Below are 22,565 nucleotides of genomic sequence, written 5' to 3'. Positions count from 1 at the left end.
CAGTTCTCAAGATGGAAATTAAGATCCCCTAGGATAGTGAAATTCGCAGCCCTGCTTGAGTATAACGCAAGTTTGTTCAAAAAGTCTTCCCTGAACCGGTTAGCGGGACCTAGTAAAGTTGTGGTTCAACATGATTTTAAATAATGCACTTTCACAGTCCACTATGTTCTCCTTACTAAAACTGCAGGTGTAAACATCCTTGACAATCACTGCAATACGGCCCCCTCTACCACCACCTCTGTTTACAGTCTTCAACACATAGCCTTGGGGGAGCGCCAACCAGGGCTCCGCCACAGAGTCTTGAGTAAGCCAGGTCTCTGTTAAGAATAGAACATCCGGAGACTCATCGGCTAAAAGATCAAACACCTCGGCATGATGTTTCGTGAGCGACCGGCAGTTCAGACTGAGGAACTTAAAATCCGTAAAGCCTGAAGGACAGAGGACCGACTCCACCAGTGACAGTTGAATTGTACAAAACTGACATTTAAAGGAGCTATCCTGAGGGGCTCAGGGTGCAGAAGGGCATTTAATTTCCAAAGTCAGGAGCTCCTCATGCGAGTACCTGATAGAATCAATGGAAAGATCTGCAGGGTTTCTGGCGACGGTCTCACTTCTGCCGCCCCGGGTGAGCTGCAGCCTTTCCCCTCGCCCACCGCCTGACAAGCACGGTGCCCTCCCCGCAATAAGCAACAGTACAACAGACAGGTGAGATTTTAAAATCAATGCGGCGCTTATCTAAAATAGTTTAAAATGATGCCTAAATGAACGTAATGGCAAGAAGAGCAACAAACAAGTTCTAGCTCCCGGCTCACGCCTCAGGAGGCATGAAGAAGAAAGAGGCCAGGTGATATAGGCAATACATAAAGGTAGAGGAGAAAATGAAAGCATCAATCAGCCTACTACTAGTAGGGGATGCTGATATATGTATGGTATTGCCTGGAGGGGGGGGGATGGAGAGATGATTGATGCTTTGTTGAGTTGGAAAACAATAAAAATGTTTCAAAAAAAATCAAAATCAATCAGCCTACTAAGGAACGGTGTCTACAGCAACGTGGACAGACATGCTGAAAAGTCTGGTTGTAACACTGAGACTGAAAAAAACAGCAGAGAGGAAAATAATCTAGTACAGAATGGAGGATAAAGAAAAAGAATGAGAAGACAAGCACAGGGATGTTTGGAGAGTGGACGAAAAGGCACTAAATGGAAAGCTAGGATACTGCAACCACAGAAGCAACAAAGGCAAAAGAGTAAGAATTTGATCTGGGGAATGAGAAAAAAGAATTATATGAATGGAGAAAATTAACAGAACGCAAAGTTTTGAAAGAAGTATAATGAGGGAGTGAGCTCAGGGAAAAGTGAGAATAGAAAGGATATGAAGACATGGAGAGGGCAAGCTGTATATAGAACGAGAGGGCCAAGGGAAATGGGGAGAGGCGAGACCCTGTGATATAAAGAGGGAGTACACGAGGGCTCTTGACAGAGTAGTGCCATGAGAGCCAGGAGATTGCCTGTAAACAGAAAAGAGAGCCTGGGAAATAAAGAGAGCAGGAGTCTAAAAGAGAAAACTCACCTCCAGGATAGCCCACATACTGCAGGTCACAGCAATTGGCAGAATGTAGAACGAGTCAGCAGCCGTCAGGTCAAGGAACCACCAGAGACCACCAGTTTGCAGGCTCGGCACTGGCAAATATGCCATTTTCCGCAGAGCCACAAAGAAAGAAATGAAGACTGGTGCCTGAGGAAAAAAATTCCATTAGAACTATTTTTTGTGGGACAGGAGAGAGTCATGGCAGGGACAGTAACACTGATGTTAAAGCTGGAGGGAATGCAGAGCTGTGCAAGGACGCTGCAGATTAATCTAGGGCCGGTCGAGAACATGTGCTGCAGGTGACCTATAATGAATGATATTGTGAGCGCTAAAAGTGAATCAATGGGGAGTGGTGTGTGTATGGTGGCAGTAGGGGAGTTGGGATGACTTTTAGTAACACTGGTTAAAGGGTCCTATAGAAAGCAGTAAAAGCACTGGTCATTAGAGAAGAGGGACCAAGGGACGGGTGTAGGAAATGGGCTGTTGAGGGAGCTGTAAAGATTATAAGACTTAAAATTCTAACCTGCATGTAGCTTCCACCTGTCCAGCATTTTTCTTGATTTACCTTTTTTCAACCAAACCTTTTGACTCTGACCCGCCAGACTGGCAATTCAGTGATCAGCCCAAGCAGCAGCCTTGGGATTCTGCTGACAGGGGGAGGCAGCTAGGCAGGTAAGGTAAGTTAATCTAACTTGCTGTGGGGAGACTGGTTGGTGGCAGTCTACTAGTTAATCTTTAGGGTATAGATAGCTGCACCTGGATTTGATAAAATAGCTATACACTTTTCAAAATTCCAGGAGCCCTTCACATATCACTCAAATAACCTAAATAAAAACCTAAATAAAAACTGTTGAAAATTTAGCTTTTTGTTTCTTCGTTTGGAATTTCCTGGGTTGGCTGATCAAACAGAAAAAATGGCCATCAAGTCAGCCTTGTTAAGATTACTTGCAACACATAGGAAAGAATGCAACATTTCCCCAGTGTGACAGCTATCTTTATTTTGCTCAGAACACACAAGGAGGGATGCAATCCTATCAAAAATCAAATAGTTCAAATATGAACAATGCCTATCCCAGATTCAATGCTATGACTCCATCAAAAGTCTGGCATCTATAGTAGTACTGGCCCTTTCTAGCTAGTACTTTACATGATCCTGGGTTGTTGAACGGACCTGCATTGTGGCCATAAGAGGTTCAAACTTCTTACCATATGAGGTTTAGACACATCAAACCTTAATCCGAACCATGAAACTTGATTCTGCCTGCCTGGCAATATAAAGTCTGGATAATCTGGTAAAAAAGAATTACTAATGAGACCAGAACAGTCTACTAAAGCTCTGAACAGTTGCCAAGCGTTCATGGAGATGCCTTCCAGAAGGAACATTCAGACAAGCCATGGAGACAGAATCTGGGTTTACATTGATGCAGCGGAGTTTACCCGCTCAACACATTCATACACACAACACTCATTTGGGCCCATGTACATTCATATACTCCACGAGCTAGCAAATATCCACTGGCCATCAATTTTGTTTTACCCTAAGAAACCTTTACACCAGTATTCTTACCATTCCTGTCTCTTGAGTAAATGCACGTTCGAAAGATCTAGTAGTAGATTAGAATAGGGAGGAAATAATATAATACATTTATTTTTATTCAAAGAACCACAGACTCTGAAGGAGCTTTAAAAGTTTATCTGAATTAATAATTTTGTGAGTCAAATCAGAATACACATAGACACATCAAGATTCGCCATCGGGAATAGTAGTTCAATTAGTTTATAATTCAATTCACATTAGTCTCATATGATGACAGTACCTGAGGAGAGAAAGAACAGAGAGCAAATACGAAGCACAACCCACAGAACTATATTTACCTAGAATGGTGTGAGGACCTAGACAGAGTATCAAGGATTCAGGACAGGGAAGGTGGCCTCTTCTAGTGTAACGCCAGCGTTACACCCCTCTCTGGTGCTACTCTCTCCGGCTTGGGCTCGTTCGGACCCCTTCCTAGATGTGCCTCCTCGGTTGTTCCGCGAATTGTCCCTAGTGTTGGATTGTTCAGTCAGATTGCAGTAAAATCGGGCAGCATCTCAGCATAGCATCGGCATCTCGTGGGTCAAGTGTCTAACTATCTAGAACCTATACCAATTCAAATGTATGATCCACCCCAAATGTTTCAATTCCATGTTCACCCGCAATTTGATTGGGCCAGGCAATGGGGGTGAGGACATCACACCATATTGAGTGCAATAATTCTCTTTAGTTCTATTGTCCAATTCCCCACCCCTTCATTTTAATACCCACAAGCTTTATTCCCACAAGCATTTCATATGAGGATCGATAAATCTGTAATACAATGTTTTAAGTTCTTCCTCTTGTAGGGTCAGGAGTTGATCTTCCCATGTCCTTGCTGGGCACATGGATTGGCAGTCACCCAATGACTTCATTAGTTTCAGAACAAGGAGGTTGCGTGCATGCGTAGTCGCAAAGGATAGGGACATCGGTCACCCTCCAAGGCCCAAATGTGAGCTATTAATAAAGTCAGAAAAGAACATTATAGAATACAAAATTAAATGAATTCACTGTATACCACTAACTTCTACTCTAACCCCATTTACTTAATATTTCTTTTGCATTAATAGCTCAGTAAAACTTACATTGATTAGTTTCAGCACAGCATGTGCGTTAATGCGATAGTTTTAAGCAGCCATATTAAAAGCTGTTGCGCAGCTGCAAAGATTTCCCCCCAAGCGATAGAAGACGTCATACTACGTAGATGTAGTAGACGCATGCGCAGAAGAGTTCCCGCGTTTTTGGCGGCCATTTTTAGGACACTCGGGTTATTCATTAGTGAAGCACATAGAAAAGCTTCCCCTAGATACGAAATGTAAAATGTGGTGCAAAATTAGTATTCACGGACAGGTTGGTTACAATGTTATAGGTTATTTGAGAGGATTGCATACGAGCAAGTTTCTTTTATGAAACCTTGCTCCATCAATCCCCTCTCTGATGGCATTTTATGCCATCACTAGTTTCTATTAAATCAGATGCCAACTTTAGCATTCTACCATTTCGATGTCTTCAAATCTTTTATTCCTTCCTTTATCTTTCTTAAATTGTGATCCTTTCATTCTTTTGTAGATATTTCCTTTCAATTCTTCCAGTCGTATTTCTTCTAATTTTCTTTTCTTACCCTTCTCATTCACTTCGTACCTTTCTTTCTTTCCCCACTGCATTTGCGGCAACACATTATCATCAAAACTAATAAAGTTAGGCCCATGTTTGGCAATAATATTTGACCTAAAATACTCTTACCTATATTAGAAAACCAACTACTGATAGTGGAAAAGCTATTGGTTATTTTCTTCCATACACTGTCAACCTCCAGTGGTTCCTCTTCCAAATGTGTAATATTTTTAATATACCTTCCAATCTCTACGCTTTTGTCAGGTATATACGTGCAACAATGTTGCACTGTCAACATTTTACAGACTCCACCCTCTTTTGCTAATAAGATATCAAGGGCAAGTCGATTTAGCAAAACCATAGATCTAACAGCAACTAACTCTGTATTGATCAATAAAAATTCTCCAGCAGTGTCAGTAACTAACCGATCAACTGCAATTGACAGATTTTTTGAGAATTCAGCAGAACCCCCACTGAAGGTATCAATGCACCAAATATATCACCTACTATTTCCGAAAAACTAGCTCTTTTATGTCGGGTTAGTCCATTACAGTCATTATTGCTTCCAGTGATTCTTTTAACATGATAAACTTTAGGGAATACTATTCCGAAATAGCAACTCCCATACCAGTGATCAGGCAATCTAAAATAGGCTTTATTTCCACAATTATAATAAATTCCAGGAAATACTGGATCAGTTCCTGCTTTTAGTCCCCAACCCCCAATTACTAAGAAGTTAAGTTCACATTCACTGGATCCAATAAATACATTGTTATATTCTGTTTTAAGTCTATGGAGACAGATTTTCCCTTTCTTTTCAAAGTCCAGAGACATAGCAGCATGAGTCTTGCCAGATACTAAAACGTCTTCCCTTTCAGCCCATTTAGGTATCTGATGTTTCAGGTTCAGAATCCCTTCTTTGGAACTCCTGTCTCCTGTGTTCTACTAAATTCAAAAATATATTTTCTTCTTCATGTAATTTACATGTTAGGTTGCGCTTATGCGCGTCAGCTATATCTATGGTCTTCATTGGTAGAAAATATTCACCCATGAATTGTGAGTCTCTAGTACTAAGGACAGGGTTCATGCTCTTTCGCATGGGAACTTATGAAAATATTACATCTACATTTGAATAATATTGCAGTTTTCCAGTTCTATAGAATAAACAAGCTAATACACTACATGAAATACCATATGTCAAGGGTAAATGATAAGTTACCCCTTCAGCTACTGAATTTGGCAATTTCATGCAAACATAACAATCACTAACTTCCATAGTTTCTACATAATGTACTAAGAGATTTGCAAATACATTTAAATCATTTTCGTTCTTATCTACAGTGTGGTGTAAACCTAGCTCATTTGGTGTTTCTAAGTCTATTCTATCGCCCTTAATGTTTGCAACTTCTGTATGTGTGTTAGTACTATTCTGTTTGTCAGTAATCATCAAATAAGGAATAGCTATTGCTAATATTACCTATATTATGAGGACTAACATTAAACTACTTATACAGATTCTACAACACTTCTTTATACAGCTTTGTTTCGTGTTCCATTAATTTTACTATCAGACATTTTTGGCCAAGAAGATTGTCTTTAATTCAGAACCGGATAGGAGATAACACCTTAAGTGTCTTCTCTCTTTCAAGTCGGTCTCACTTCTGCCTCAATTGGTTCAACAATCAGCTCTTCATCACTTTCTTCATTTAAGCCAAGGTTTTCAAAGTCTTCAAGAATAACATAAGTCCACTCAGGACCCTTGAACTTGTTATTCAAGGTCTTCAATCTTTGACTCATTCGCTACTATAGTTACTTTGGGCGGTCCAGATTGACTAGTTACTTCATTTACTTGATCAGGTTCTTCACTGATTGTCTTCAAGTCGGTATCTCAGTCTCTTAATAATTCTTGGCCAATTATCACCTTTTCGACTTTCATTAAATTTCACTGCACTGCCAGGTCCTTAAAGACTCCTTTTATTTTCCTTTAACTTTGGCACAACTTGATCAGCTTCGTCTTCAGATTTCCTCTCTATCTGACCTTGTCCAGGGCTTATTGTTTTGGCCTGTTCTGCCTGGATGGGTTCATCTATCTTAATCTGACCCTGTTCAGGATTAGTAATGTCTGGTTTTGCTTCTGTATCCTGAACTTGCGTTTCTATGCCTATCTGGTCCTGTTCAGGTCTTTTTACCTCTTTACCTTCTTCTGCCTGAACGTTTTCTCTAAAACCCATCTGTCCCTCCTCAGACTCAGGAATGGGGCTTTGGTTTTCTTCTGTCGGAGTATATTGTTCTTTCCTTAACTGTTCCTGCTCAGGCTCCCTAACAGTCGTTTCCCTACTCTCCTGAGTGAGTTCTTCTAACCCTGTCTGGTCCTCACTCTTTTCCCGTTTGTCTAACTGTGTTTGACTCCTAGTTCTGATAAGTACTTCAGGTATGTCCACCACTGGGATCCAGTCGTCCTGATAAGTGCTCGGTTGTTCTTGGGCAGCTACCTCAGGATCTTTTTCAGGAAGTTCTTCAGCTGCACAACCTTCAGCACCATCAGTTTCTTGTTTCAATTGAAACTCTTCTTCTTCAGGAGCTGGTACCCTTTTGGTATGACTTGCATGGATCCAATTAGGCAATCCTGCACACTTTACAGCTGTTGAAGTAGTCAATATAACTTGATGTGGTTTGTCCCACCTTGGTGCTAAGCACGATTCTAGAGTGTGATTCTTCACAACTACCCAATCACTGGGATTCAGATCATGCGATTGGCTCAGCTGTTTGTTGAAAGCGTCTTCCCCAACCTGATGAGAGATAGAACGCTCTGTCAGCCAATTCTTTGCAATACTCCAAAACCAAGCCATCAGTTATATTCAACAGCTTGTGTCCTGGTACACATACCTGTCTCATGGCTCTTCCCATGAGTATTTCATGGGCACTCAATCCATTATTCTTGTCTGGAATCATAACAAACCCACACACCATCTTCTGCCCTTCTTTGACATCCTATTTTCACCCACTCTTCCTTTTCTCTCATGTCTACTGCATCCTGCAGATCTTTCACCTCCTCCCAGCTTCCCACTCCTGCAAGTATCATAAGTTGGTAGCTGATTCCACAAGTTTCGATTTGCTTGTTTAAGGCAATTTTATGCCTTGCACAGTGTTGGGCCACCTGGTCAGCATATCGGTTACAGGCTGTCACATAGTCATCTCCTGATTGGTGAGCAGCACACTTAACCACGGCCACCTCTTTTGGTAATTGAATTGCCTCAAGTAATTCTTTCACGAAAATTCAATTTTTAACGGGGGTCCCTGAGGAAAGCAAAAACCAAAGGAAATGATGGACGGAGTGTTGAACATTGCAAGCACTCACCCCCAGTCAACTGATCTAGGTTTAATCCATCACAGTTCTTTAGCCCACTCTGCCACCCCAGTTCAGACATGGCCGTATGCAAATCAGTCTGACCCTGTGCCTCATGGGAACAGTCCAGCCCGAACTGCCAAGCCATGTCTTCCCTGGACCGGAAACAAGCTTCCTAGGACCGGTTTCTGGCATTTCAGCAGTCTTCAGCCAGGCTTGCTTGAATCCAGTGGCAAAGTGAGCAAGGGACTCACGTCTGAGCATGCCCTGCCAACTTATGGCGAACAAAGCAAAAACCAAAGGAAATGATGGACGGAGTGTTGAACATTGCAAGCACTCACCCCCAGTCAACTGATCTGGGTTTAAAAACAAAAGAATGGGTGTCAAGGGAAAGAACGCGCAACCAGCAAAATTTCACACCATTAGTAGTATTGATCCACAATTATCCTAGTGCGGTGCTTTCAACTTGAGGATAGGCACCCTAATCCTCAAAACAACAATCAAATTGATTCATGTATTTTCTCGTGTCGAAGCACTCGCAAATTAACCAACAACGTTTCCTGTTACTGTCACAAAACTAAATACACATTGTAGTGGGCTTCTCTTCTTCCTTTATTTTCATTTGAATCTCCAAACTTCTTTTATTCATAACATTCTTCCACTCCCAACGCGTTTCGTCGATAGGGATTAACCCATGCGACTTCCTCAGGGCTGGAAGCAATAAATAATATACATTGGAGTATAGAAACTCACTTGTTTCATATCCCATAGCCCACATTGTTGCATGTGCAAAGGAAAAACATGCTGTGTGACAACACACTATTAATATAATCACATAAATATATATAATTAATACATTAAAGAATTCGACCCATCATTTGAATATTCACTCTAAAAGATCATCCACCATTGTAACAGTGAAACACTATACACAATCGTGATGGCACCATTCTCCCAACAGTGAACCACACCAAATAATCATGCCTCCAAAGAAAGCCAAATGGTACCTTAATCTTGTGTAACTGTCTCCTAAGTTCCAAAAAAGTACAAAAACACCTAGTCAAACACACTGCGGTATACATGAGGCAAGGATGGCGAGGATAAACACCAAATATTCATTATTAATATCACATACCTTAAAGCACTTTGAAATCAATAATATCCGTATCTCCTTCCTAATGGTCGTTTTGTAATTCAACAACACCTACAATACAAATTTAACTGTAAATGACCCTGCACTAAAAATATTATGTCAGTCAGGCCACATGTCTTAAAAAGACTGAAATATAGTCTCACCTGATATCACTGAACACTGTACGTGACCATTAGCGCAATTGTTTAAGCAGTAATCCTCAAATATGTATTCCAAGTCTCTGAAGTACGGAGACCTATAAATAACAATGAACACCAGATTTTAATATGAATCCTAACATTACTACATGGCATCCCCCAATAATCTTTTGTAAATCTCCCATCTTACTTACTTTTAGCAATAACAACGTCCCCGGATAAGGAACCGTCTTCGTGTCTAATCGCGTCGCGTTTCCTAACCCTCTTTATCACTACAATCAACATAAACGAGGTGACTACTCCGTAGTTTAATGAGCGCCATTTTGGATAGGTTTAGGGAGACCAGAAACGCACTTCTCGGGCGCCATTTACGAAATGTTACGAACAAAACACTGCAAATCGAATCAGACCTATCTTTTAATTCAGAAAAATAAGGTGATCCACGAAACTGTTCGAGGCCATAATTATTTTTAGTTATACCCCGCCATACCTATGATTTGAGTTTACAAATTCCCCATAAACGCGTACCATAATAAGGTCTGGATAATAATGCCATTCTTAACAGGGCAACCTTAAAGCTTTCCCGCAGTAAATCATTTCTGTTGTTATGGCAACAAATAGAATAAAAAAGGTATCACCAAGTACTAAGTTAGATCTATCCATTATACCAAACTATCACATGTTAAGTGACAACTCCACCGTCATCACTAATTAATAGAACCTGAGCATCTTTCTTTATTTAATTCTTTGCTAATACAGTATAACATGGAATAAGTACCTATGCAGAAAACACTAAGAACTGCATGAAACATACAGCTAGAAAATAGCTACCAACTAAAGGAAACATCGCAACTCCAACAAGCCAACACAAGATCTGCTTATCGATCACTCTTTTACTCAAACTGACCCCTCCATTAAGTTCTCATTCCCCTAGGAAATACTGTAACTCACGGTCATAATTAAGACCATCCTCCACGGCCCTCAAGCGCATGATCCATCTTGCCTCATGCCTCCGCAGTGCGAGTTCTCTGTTACCTCCACGCGCTTCCCTCTTAACATGCTCAATGCCACAAAATTGAAATGATTTATGTAAACCTTGCGAAGTGCAATTTTGTATGTGTTCCGCAATAGGATATCTTTGATCGTTATTCTTTACAGCTCTCCAATGTTCAGCAATCCTATCTTTAAGAGCCCTTATTGTGCTTCCCACGTATATTTGCTCACACATACAATTAATTACATATACAACATATTTAGTACTGCAGTTAATATTAGTCACAATGTCATATACTTGTTTACCATTGTACTGAAATTGTTTAGTTTTGTCTTTCGCATGTTTACACATCCCACAGTGGCCACATTTAAAAAAACCCTTACTCATTTGGGTAAGCCATTGTTCCTTCTCAGCCTCTCTCGGGTAACTTGGACTCAATATTGTACCCAATGTTCTCCCTCTTCTGTATGTAATTTGTGGTTTGTCTGGCAGAAATTCCCGTAGCGTCCTATCCGCCTTCAGGATATGCCAGTGCTTGTGCATGCTCTTATAGAGAATTGAATTTATAGGATTGAAATCCGTTATCATCCCAATCAAATTAGACTTATCTTTAGTATTTTTGGGGTTTAAGGTGGATGCGCGTTTTATCTTGAGAGCCCTCTGTGTCGCCACCATAAGATCTCTTTTATCATAGCCCCTTTGGGTGAACCTCCTTTCCATGTCCTTTATACATTCTCTGAATTGGTTGTCCTCACTACAATAACGTCGCGCCCGTAACATTTCTCCATAGGGAATTGCCCTAATCTGATGTTTGGGATGCGCACTGCCCGCATGTAAAATAGCATTGCAGGACGTAGGCTTACGATACATCCTACTACAGATTTTATCATTGTCTATAAACAGTTCCACATCTAAAAAAAACAAATTAGTCGAACTAACACAAGAAGTACATTTGATATTCATAGTATTGTTATTCAGGTAATCAATAAATCCACTTAATTTTTCTTCTGTTCCTGTCCATATTAAAAGACAGTCATCTATATATCGTCCCCAATATAAGATGTCATCATTCCAGTAAATACCCGCTGGGCCCCATATCACTGATTCTTCCATCCAGCCCATGAATAGATTCGCGAAAGCAGGCGAAAATCTTGAACCCATAGCCACTCCCTGGGTTTGCCTAAACCATTCCCCATTGAATAGAAAATAATTATTTGACAAAATAAGATCCGTCATTGTTAATAACATTTGAGTATGTCCCCATTGGCTAGCTGGTTTTTTCATCATGAAATATTCAATAGCTTTCAGACCTAGATCGTTGGGTATACTCGTATACAGTGATACAACATCCAACGACACTAGTTTCATTCCCGATTCCCAAGTAATATCACTCAATATATTTAAAATATGCTTCGTGTCCCTAATATATGATGGCAGATTCACTACCATCGGCTGTAGGAACACGTCGACATACTGTGAAATTCGTTCTGTAGGACCACCTATCCCTGCCACAATGGGCCTCCCTGGTGGAAAAGGGAGGTCCTTATGAATCTTTGGCAAAGTATATAGACAGGGATAACGTGGACGATTCACTTTTAAATACAGCAATTCATCTTCATCTAAAAGGCCTTGATAATGCCAGTCCTGTAACAATCCATTAATTTTAGTGATCAGAGAGAACATGGGATTATATGACCCTGTTCAGGATTAGTAATGTCTGGTTTTGCTTCTGTATCCTGAACTTGCGTTTCTATGCCTATCTGGTCCTGTTCAGGTCTTTTTACCTCTTTACCTTCTTCTGCCTGAACGTTTTCTCTAAAACCTATCTGTCCCTCCTCAGACTCAGGAATGGGGCTTTGGTTTTCTTCTGTCGGAGTATATTGTTCTTTCCTTAACTGTTCCTGCTCAGGCTCCCTAACAGTCGTTTCCCTACTCTCCTGAGTGAGTTCTTCTAACCCTGTCTGGTCCTCACTCTTTTCTTGTTTGTCTAACTGTGTTTGACTCCTAGTTCTGATAAGTACTTCAGGTATGTCCACCACTGGGATCCAGTCGTCCTGATAAGTGCTCGGTTGTTCTTAGGCAGCTACCTCAGGATCTTTTTCAGGAAGTTCTTCAGCTGCACAACCTTCAGCACCATCAGTTTCTTGTTTCAATTGAAACTCTTCTTCTTCAGGAGCTGGTACCCTTTTGGTATGACTTGCATGGATCCAATTAGGCAATCCTGCACACTTTACAGCTGTTGAAGTAGTCAATATAACTTGATGTGGTTTGTCCCACCTTGGTGCTAAGCACGATTCTAGAGTGCGATTCTTCACAACTACCCAATCACTGGGATTCAGATCATGCGATTGGCTCAGCTGTTTGTTGAAAGCGTCTTCCCCAACCTGATGAGAGATAGAACGCTCTGTCAGCCAATTCTTTGCAATACTCCAAAACCAAGCCATCAGTTATATTCAACAGCTTGTGTCCTGGTACACATACCTGTCTCATGGCTCTTCCCATGAGTATTTCATGGGCACTCAATCCATTGTTCTTGTCTGGAATCATAACAAACCCACACACCATCTTCTGCCCTTCTTTGACATCCTATTTTCACCCACTCTTCCTTTTCTCTCATGTCTACTGCATCCTGCAGATCTTTCACCTCCTCCCAGCTTCCCACTCCTGCAAGTATCATAAGTTGGTAGCTGATTCCACAAGTTTTGATTTGCTTGTTTAAGGCAATTTTATGCCTTGCACAGTGTTGGGCCACCTGGTCAGCATATCGGTTACAGGCTGTCACATAGTCATCTCCTGATTGGTGAGCAGCACACTTAACCACGGCCACCTCTTTTGGTAATTGAATTGCCTCAAGTAATTCTTTCACGAAAATTCAATTTTTAACGGGGGTCCCTGAGGAAAGCAAAAACCAAAGGAAATGATGGACGGAGTGTTGAACATTGCAAGCACTCACCCCCAGTCAACTGATCTAGGTTTAATCCATCACAGTTCTTTAGCCCACTCTGCCACCCCAGTTCAGACATGGCCGTATGCAAATCAGTCTGACCCTGTGCCTCATGGGAACAGTCCAGCCCGAACTGCCAAGCCAGGTCTTCCCTGGACCGGAAACAAGCTTCCTAGGACCGGTTTCTGGCATTTCAGCAGTCTTCAGCCAGGCTTGCTTGAATCCAGTGGCAAAGTGAGCAAGGGACTCACGTCTGAGCATGCCCTGCCAACTTATGGCGAACAAAGCAAAAACCAAAGGAAATGATGGACGGAGTGTTGAACATTGCAAGCACTCACCCCCAGTCAACTGATCTGGGTTTAATCCATCACCGTTCTTTAGCCCACTCTGCCACCCCAGTTAAGACATGGCCAGGAAATCCCTCTCCATCCACAGTTGGCCAACATCATGCAAAACCCCATAACCATATTGACTGTCAGTGAATATGGTTACTCTCCAATTTTTCATGCTTTAATTTAAGCGATTAATTCAGCCACTTGTGCAGATCTGACCTCTGTCAAATAGGATGCTTCGACTATTCCAGTTAATGTATTTATAGCATAAGCAGCACTTAATCTTCCCTCCTCGTGTTGCATGCATGTGCCGTCAACAAACAGCTCATGCTCTGCGTTTTTCAAGGGTTCCTCTTGTATGTCAGGAAGTGGTTTGTTGTGAAGTTCAGTCACGTCAAGACATTCATGTTCAACCTCATCTTTCACTTCTTCATAAGGATCAGGTAGTAAGGTGGCTGGATTAAGAACAGTACACTTCACTATAGTCAAGTTTTCAGCCCCCAGTATTATTCTTTCATATTTTGTCAGCCTACTGGGAGTAAGGTACTGCGTTCGGGTTATGGTTAGCAGAATCACCACTGCATGAGGAACATACACCTTGACAGGGTGTCCCATCACAATTGACTCACTCTGTTCTATGCTTACACAAGTTGCGGCTACAGCTTTCAGGCAACCTAGTAATGCACAGGCCACAAGGTAGCAGAAAAATATGCCACTGGCCTTCTCACCAATCCATGTCTCTGTGTCAGAACGGACAGTGCACAATTACCCCGCTCATAGCAGAATAATGCAAATTATTTTGAATAGTCTGGCATTTCTAAAGCAGGTGCTTCACACAAGCACTCCCGCAACTTTCTAAAAGATCCTATACTTTCCTCATCCCATTCTATAGGATCTTTCGCTCTCTTTCTGGTCATTTGTATCAGGGGTTTAGCTAGTACAGCAAACCCTACAATCCACTGCCTACAATACCCTACAACTCCAAGGAACATTCTTATTTATTTTTGGGTTCGTGGCAACTGCGTTTGTCTTATTATTCTGATTCTTTCAGAGGTCATTCTTCTAATGCCTCTTTCTATTTGATGTCCTAAGTATTTGACTGAGTTCTTACAAAATCGAAGTTTCTCGGGGGACTCTTTATGTCCACTCTTTGCCAAATGATTTAACAATGCAATTGAATCAGTAACACAGTCATCTTGAGTGTTTGACGCCACCAATAGGTCATCAATATACTGCACCAGGACTGACTCTCTGGGCAATACAAGAGAAGCAAGGCTTCTTTTGGGAATCTGATCAAAGATTGAAGGATTTTCTGTGTACCCTTGAGGCACACGATTCCACACGTAAACATGCTCTTCAAATTTGAACGAAAATAAAAACTTGCTATCTAGATGCAATAGAATAGAGAAGAATGCATGACTTAAATCAATTACTGTGAACCATCCTGCTTTCCATGGTATCTGATAAAGAATCACAGCTGGATTAGGCACTACTGGGCAGCATGGTACAACAATCTTATTAATTTTCCTAAGATCTTGAACCACCCTATACTTCCCGTTAGGTTTCTTAATACCAATTATAGGTTAGTTACAAGGGCTACTCATTATTTCTTTCAAGATGCCTTTTAAGACCAATCACTCATCTGCTTTTACTTCTGGACTCATTTTGTATTGTCGGGTATTCAGATAAACAGCACCTTCTTTCACGGTTACTTTTACGGGATCTACATTTGCCATTAATCCTATTTATTTTCCAGAAAAATCCCATATTTCTGCATTTGCAGTCAGTTTGACTTCGGCAGGTAATTCATTTTGTGTTAAATATAATTCATTTACTTCTGTTTGGCTAACATGAACTTGTAAACTCCATCTTCATTTGGGGTTTGTATTGCAACACCATCTGGTGTGCAAAATATAGTGCAATTCATTTTGCACAGCAAGTCCCTTCCAAGCAAATTTACAGGGCTTGAATCTCACACCACGAACTTTTGCATTTGTTTAAAATTTCCAATTCGCACCTCCATTGATTCTGTGATCGGGGTTCTAATCCGTTTGCTTGAAACACCTACGACTTGGATGTCTTCACCCGAGATGGGCAGGTTAGGAATGTCTGCTGTTCTTACAGTAGACCTGGTAGTACCAGTGTCCAACAAAAAAGTGATATCATTTCCTTCCACTTTACCTTCTACGTATGGACCTGACTGATCTACTGGTAGGGATGCGCCAAGTACGCACTCCCCTTCCTCCCCCCTCAGGCACCGTCATTCTTGATCATAATCAATTAGAGGGTCCTGCAAAAGAAACTGTGATGTTACAACATTTTTCTTACCACTTCCTTCTGGAAATCTGGCGTCCACACTGTACTTGGCTTGACTCCCAATTTTTTTTTATTTTTTTTTCAAAACCTTTATTTAGCATATGATGTCCGTACACAGCATAATGCCTACAACCACTCTTGTCCGGCAGCGTGCTAGATTAAGAAAGAGGCAGAGGTGTACACAGCGTATCGCCAACAACCCAAAAGGGCCGGCCGCGTCAAAATATATGTAGGTTTTGCTGTTTAACGGAACACGGGATCGCGAACCCTAATAGCCTTAAATAACAACAGACTAAGAACACAACCAACTAGCCTCACGGTGAGATTGGTACAAAAAATTAAAATAGCGTATCGATTCGGAGAGCGCCCGGAACAGAACACAGTCTTAAGGGCGTAAGCATTGCAGTGGATGTCTCAACATCATGACCCAACTTCTCATGCCACCATATCAAGCACACCAGCACATCCAGTAGGCCGTGTAGCCTCCCCGAATCCCACAGTTCCAAACCCGTCTCCGTAGGTGCCAGACTATTGCGAGGCTTTGGGAGCAGTGTGCAGCCTCGCCCTCCGGGGGTGTCGGAAGCTGCTGTTTGCATATCCATCCTCGGTCCGCACCCCAGGAACTTCCAAGGTCATTCTCACCTCCGCTGCGTGTAGCCTAGTCGTCTATCTGGATGGGGAGGAAGGGGCAGCTGCGCCAGGTACCAGTGGGGTTAGCAATAAGTAATTCTTCAAGGGACCCCATATGTCTCGGGAAGTTGACGGAAGGAGGTCAGAGTATAGGGCAAGCTGATCCTGCCAAAATATCATCGTTTCTAGCCAGTCCTTGAACTTAGGTGCCCTCCCTCTGCCCCATTTACAGGCCACCCTCCATTTAGCAAGAAGGAAGCAAACCGAGGCAAATTTCCTATGTATCACAGGGAGCCGCTCCGTATAGCCTAGTATGCCCATCAACGGAGACGGTGGTAGCGGAGTATCCAACATTTTCCCAACTGCTTCAAATATCTGTTCCCAATATTCCTGAAGGGCCGGGCAGCTCCAGGCCAGATGCAGCATATCAGCGCCATCAGCTCGACATCTGTCGCATCTGGCATCCTCTCGCAGCCCAAATCGGTACAGGCGAGCGGGTGTGTAATAGTATCTCTGTAAGTATTTGAAGTGCGCGATACGCAACCTGCTGCTAGCAGACACTTTCTCTGTCCGCATGCAGCAATAGAGCCACTCCCGATCCAAGATTTCCTGTCCCATTTCATGAGACCATTTAGCTTGGGCAGCGCTCTGCGATGCGCCAATTTCTACGTATATAGACCTATAGAGGATGGACACCAAGTGAGATGCAGTCTTCGCCCCCAGCAGTGTGTGCACCTGGGGGAGTACCGGCGGTTCCTCCGGATATTCCGGGGTACAGGCCCGTATTCCCTATCGCAGACGGGCATAAAGGAATGTTTCCATAACATTTGGTGGAGGATCGACACACAACTGCTGTAGTGTAGCAAATTTCCCATTTTGATATATATCTCCCCATGTATGGATTCCCCGCTGTCGTTTGAAATTTTTGAAGATACCCTCCTGAGGGTCAGTTGGGGATGAAACGTCAGCGGCAACTGGGGGGGGGGAGGAGGAGTGGGGATGGGAGTACATCATTGGGGCTTGCATTTTGTGTGCAATCCACTTCCATGCACGCACCGTGCAATCTACAGTTGTGGGGACCCGTTCACGCTGTGATGTCGGTTGCAAGAGTGCCCCCTCCATAGGGACGGGGTCAGCCAGCCAATGCTCCGTGGCCAAATGAGCTGTATATTTCGGGCCATTAAACCAATAATGTGCATAGTGCGCCTGCGCGCACATATAGTATAACTCAAAGTTGGGCAGCTCAAGCCCTCCCACCGCGTATGGACTGGCCAGCGTCTCCCACTTAATCTGTGGCTGCTTACCGCCCCACACAAGGCGCAGAAGTTCTGTCCTCAAGGTAGAGAAGAAGGGGCGGCCCGGGTGATAGGGGATGTTCAGGAAGTAGTAAAGAACCTTAGGTAGCACTATCATCTTGACCAGAGAAAGCCGGTCAGCAATGGATAGTGGCATGGCTATCCACCTTGTTATTGTGTCGCGTAGCGTGTCAATAGCACGCCCATAGTTGTCGCGGATCAGCTCTTCCCGATCTACAGTGACATTCACACCTAAGTATCGAACGGTAGTGTCGCACCACTCCAATGGAAAGTCAACCACAAAGGGGGTGACAGCCGGAGTAAGAGGAAGGATTTGGGATTTCGACCAGTTAATCTGTATTCCAGAGAGTCCCCCAAATCGCACGAATTCTCGCAGGAGCGGGTTGAGGTTGTGCATCGGGTCTTTCACATATAGGGTGACATCGTCCGCGTACAGCAAAATCAGGATGGGACGCAGCAGGCATCTTAGAGCCTTCTCCTGATGGTATTGGCGCACCTTAGCCGCTAGTGGCTCCATCGCCAGGGTAAATAGCAGCGGCGACAGCGGGCACCTTTTGCCTAGTGCCCCGAGTCAGTGGTATTGCCCTAGACGTGTGGCCATTAATTTGCACACGGGCCACCGGAGCATTATAGATCAATTTAATCCAAGCAGAAAATCCTACCGGGAACCCCATGCAACGAAGTACTGCGTGTAAATATTCCCATTCTACCGAGTCGAATGCCTTGGTGGCATCCAAAAAAATAGCCGCCAGAAGCAATTGCGGGGCCACCTGTTGGACAATCGAAAAGAGGGTGCGGAGATTGTGGGAAGTGGATCTCCCGGGAATAAAGCCCGCCTGATCTGGTAAAATTAACTTATCCATCAGGAGGTTCAGTCGATTAGCTATCATTTTTGTGAGAATTTTACTATCCACGTTGATGAGGGACAAGCGCCGGTATGAGTCACACTTGTTAGCCGGTTTCCCTGGCTTCAGAATGGACATAATAAGGGCCTCTCTCATTGTGGGCGGCAGTGCCTGCGTTTCCAGTGCCTCTGCGTACACCTCCTGCAGAATGGGGGCGAGCTGATCCAGATATAGTTTATAGAAGTCGCTCGGAAGCCCGTCCGGTCCCGGCGCCTTCCCGGACCTCAACTGAAGGACCGCCTCTCTCAATTCATCACTCGAAAATGGCGCACATAAAAACTCTCTGATTGTCTTCCAAAAACCCCAGCGTGATGTCCCCAAAAAAGCATGGGAAGTCCGCTGCGTTGGTCCCCTGAGAGCTGTAAAGCTCCGCGTTAAAGTCAGTAAAGGTCTGCAATATCTGGGCACTGTCCTTTTGGCAATTACCCTCTCCGTCCTCCACCTCAAGAATATAGTTAGCATACCGGGGCAGTCTGATATCCTGAACTAAGTCTTTCCCAGGTCTGCCTCCCTCCCCATAACGTCGTGCCTGGGCATACTTCCCTCTAAACTTCGCCTCTCTTTCTGCCGTTTCCGTGTATTCGGTCAGTATCTCCCTTCCTTCCCCGGCATTATTCCGCCAGATGTCCGCCTCCAGGTCTTTGAGTTCCCCTTCCAGCCGTCGGCGGATGTCCCTCAGTACCCCAAAGCTTTTGGACATACAAATCCCGCGTATGGTCACTTTAAACGCCTCCCACATTGTCCCCACCTGCTCAACCGATCCCCTATTCCGCTCGAAGAATTCAGCTATAGCCTCTCCTAGTTCTGTCTTGAATACCTCATCGAGCAGCGCCTCAGGGGCAAGTCTCCAGCACCTGGGGCTGGCGATCAAATTGGGGATGTCCAGAGTGAGGCACACCGGGGCATGGTCGGACAGTGTACGAGCTAGGTGATCAACAGCACGCACCCAAGGGCAGATCCCCCGAGACCCAAGCCAGTAATTCAGCCTCGACCAGGACACGTGGATTGACGAGTGAAAGGTCCCCTCCCGTCTCTCTGAATGTCTGTATCTCCACAAATCAACTAATCCCCCGTCTCCCAGCAATTCCTTTAATGTACCCTGGCTGCGCGTGTAGTGATGAGGCAAGTGTGAAGACTGATCTTTTGCAGGGTCACAGACCGTATTAAAGTCTCCCGTCCATAGTACATGAGTGGCCCCTATGTCCAGTATCTGTCCCCACAGTGCATTCAAAGTGTCAGGGCTATCGATGTTGGGACCATAATAGCTAATAATAACCACCGAATGTGCACCTAGAGTGCCCCCCATCATGCAGAATCTGCCCCCTCCGTCACTTCGCACCCCTCCACATCTAAACGGGGTCCCTCTCTTGACCAGAATGGCCGTGCCTCGTGCATATGTGGAGTAGGCTGAAAATATCCTACAGGAAGCCCATTTGCTGCCAAAGGTTGAGGGGCATCTAGGGTCAGTAGGTGTCTCCTGTAGTACCGCTATGCTAATGTCATGTCGGTCAAGGTAAGAGAGGATTTGTCTCTTCTTCCTGGGATCTCGCAGCCCCCTTACATTCCATGACCGGAATTTCACCGTGTCCTGTCGTGTCCCTTCCATGCTCGTAAGGCAGTGTCAGGGCTGAACGTTCGTGCAAGCGTGGAGCATGATGCAATATCCCACTGTGGTGTGTAGTGTAATGCAGTTTCTACTGTCGTCGTGCAGTGCTGTAAAGTTCCAAAAGTGCATCGGAATCTAATCATACAGTTACCAACTCCCGTTCTCCTGTGAGGCTCTCCCGCAACTGTCCCTCCCACTCTTCCCTCCCACATCAGCACCCCAAATGTGCCGGCATCCCAAAACCCTCCCCCCGCTCCCCCCAGCAATAACACAAACAAATAGCACAACAATAACATCAAGCAAGAAAAAAGCAGTCTAGTTTCAGAGCCTTTCCAAGCTATCTATCTGTAGGTATTGGGGGACCACCCTTAGTGGGGCGCTGGTGTGCCTCTTAAACCCTCGTGTCCCACCGGTCAGCAGGACTCCCTGAGCCCTCCCCAGTGGAGCTGGGATGGAGGAGGGTCAGGGTGGAGGGTGCCCGACCCTTATTCGAAAGACCCCTTCAAGCCCAATCTATTTGAACTTTCCGGTCAGAACTATGTAACTCGGAACATCATGAGCCTCTCTGTGTAGGATTCCCCCTCAGTCAATTGTTTAACAAAACAGTTCAGCCCCAGGCCCAGGTACTCAGACAGTAGCAGTGCAGTCCTAGGACAACTTCCTTTCTGGTGGCACCTGCGCGGCTCTGCGTATGCGACCTCTGCCATCCAGACCGCTAATTGTCGTCCCTGTCCCAGAGTATTTCCGGGATTTCTTCTCCCTCATCGCCACAATAGTGCGCAATCCATAAATAGTGGTTCGTGACTTAGCCAACAACAGTGGCGGTGCTTAACATTCAGTCATCTTCCACGGGTGATTGGGATCCTGGGCGCACGGCATTGCAATTGTGTGCTGGGGAGGATCGTCGTAGTGTCCTGAGGAACTCCTCCGCCTGTTGCGGGTTGGTGCAAATGATCGTGCGGTCTCGATGGTGTATCCGCAGTTTGGCTGGATATAACCGGGCGTACTCGAGGTTCGCCTTGCGCAGTTTCTGCTTCACCTGGACATATTTCCGTCTCGCTTCCTGGACAGCCAGAGTAAAATCCGGGTAAATGGAGAACGGATTCCCTTCGTATTGCAGCTCCGGAAGGTCCCGTGCTCTCCGCAAAGCTACATCGCGGTCCCGATAGTTAAGCAGTCTTGTCACTATGGGTCTCGGTGGTGCTCCAGCCGGAGGCCGTGGGCCCAACGATCTGTGCGCTCGCTCAACTATCAGATGCGCTGAGAAGGAGTCCACCCCCAGTGTGGAGGTGGGTAGCCGTTCCACATAGTCCTCTAGTCGCCCGGTGGCTGTGGTCTCCGGAATTCCTATCAGGCGAATGTTATTTCTTCGGCTAGGTGCTTCAAGATCCCCGTTTTTGGCCGCTATCCCCTTCAGCAGCTTGTCCATTTGTGACATTTGCTTGGCCATGGTATTGGTGTTGTCCTCCGTGTCAGAGATCCTCTTCTCCGCCTCCTTTAGCTGTTCTTCATGTTTGTCCACTTTCAAAACCAAGAAATCGAACCGGGTGTTCATAGTATCCATTTTCCCTGAGAGGGCATTCAAACTCTGCTATGAGCATAGTCTTTAGTTCCTCACTAGGGGAGGCTTCCAGGGGATTCAGCAGCATCGGGGCGGGTTCGCCCGCATCTTCAGTAGTGGAGCGCGTGGTCGCTTTTTTCTGCTCGAAAGGCAGTCTTGATTGGCGTGCTTCCGCTTTCCCCATGATGCTAGCCTCGCAAATACCTGTACGACAGGGCACCCCCAAGGCCTTCACAGCAGTGACGCATCTCCCCAGGCACAGCAGCGCTCCGTTCCCGGCACTATCTGCACTCTCCGCCGTTCAGGTTCTATGCTCTTTCCTGTACATTAGATTCTCCCTCCTGTGTTTATTCCCTGTCTCAGCTTTGTTAGGTTGTTGGGATTTCCCCACACCAGGCGTCACCTCAGTCCTCTATGTGGTATCGTATGCCGCCTCTCAGGTAGTGCCAATCCAATATGCAGTCCCGTTAGCGCCTCGCGCCTGTCGCATGTGCCTCACCGCAGCTTCCGAAGCGGGGCCTAGTCGATGCCTCACTTTTCACGGGCCTCG

At 44.5% G+C, this 22,565-nt stretch overlaps 1 protein-coding gene across 2 annotated transcripts in view; it reads right to left on the bottom strand.

The window, feature by feature from the left end:
* The window catches only part of LOC146854845 (mitochondrial inner membrane protein OXA1L-like), a 236,171-nt gene that overhangs the window by 92,153 nt on the left and 121,453 nt on the right, over positions 1-22,565 (bottom strand). For both annotated transcript variants that reach the window (XM_085652222.1, XM_085652221.1), the window contains exon 6: positions 1,571-1,735. In XM_085652222.1, the coding sequence (XP_085508348.1) occupies positions 1,571-1,735 (165 nt within the window). The remainder of the gene's footprint in view (positions 1-1,570; positions 1,736-22,565) is intronic.

This window comes from Triturus cristatus, chromosome 4_1 (genome assembly GCF_964204655.1).
Source record: "Triturus cristatus chromosome 4_1, aTriCri1.1, whole genome shotgun sequence".
NCBI classification, from domain to species: Eukaryota; Metazoa; Chordata; class Amphibia; order Caudata; family Salamandridae; genus Triturus; species Triturus cristatus.
Note: the sequence above shows the minus strand (reverse complement) of the source record. Positions and strands in the feature narration are given on the sequence as shown.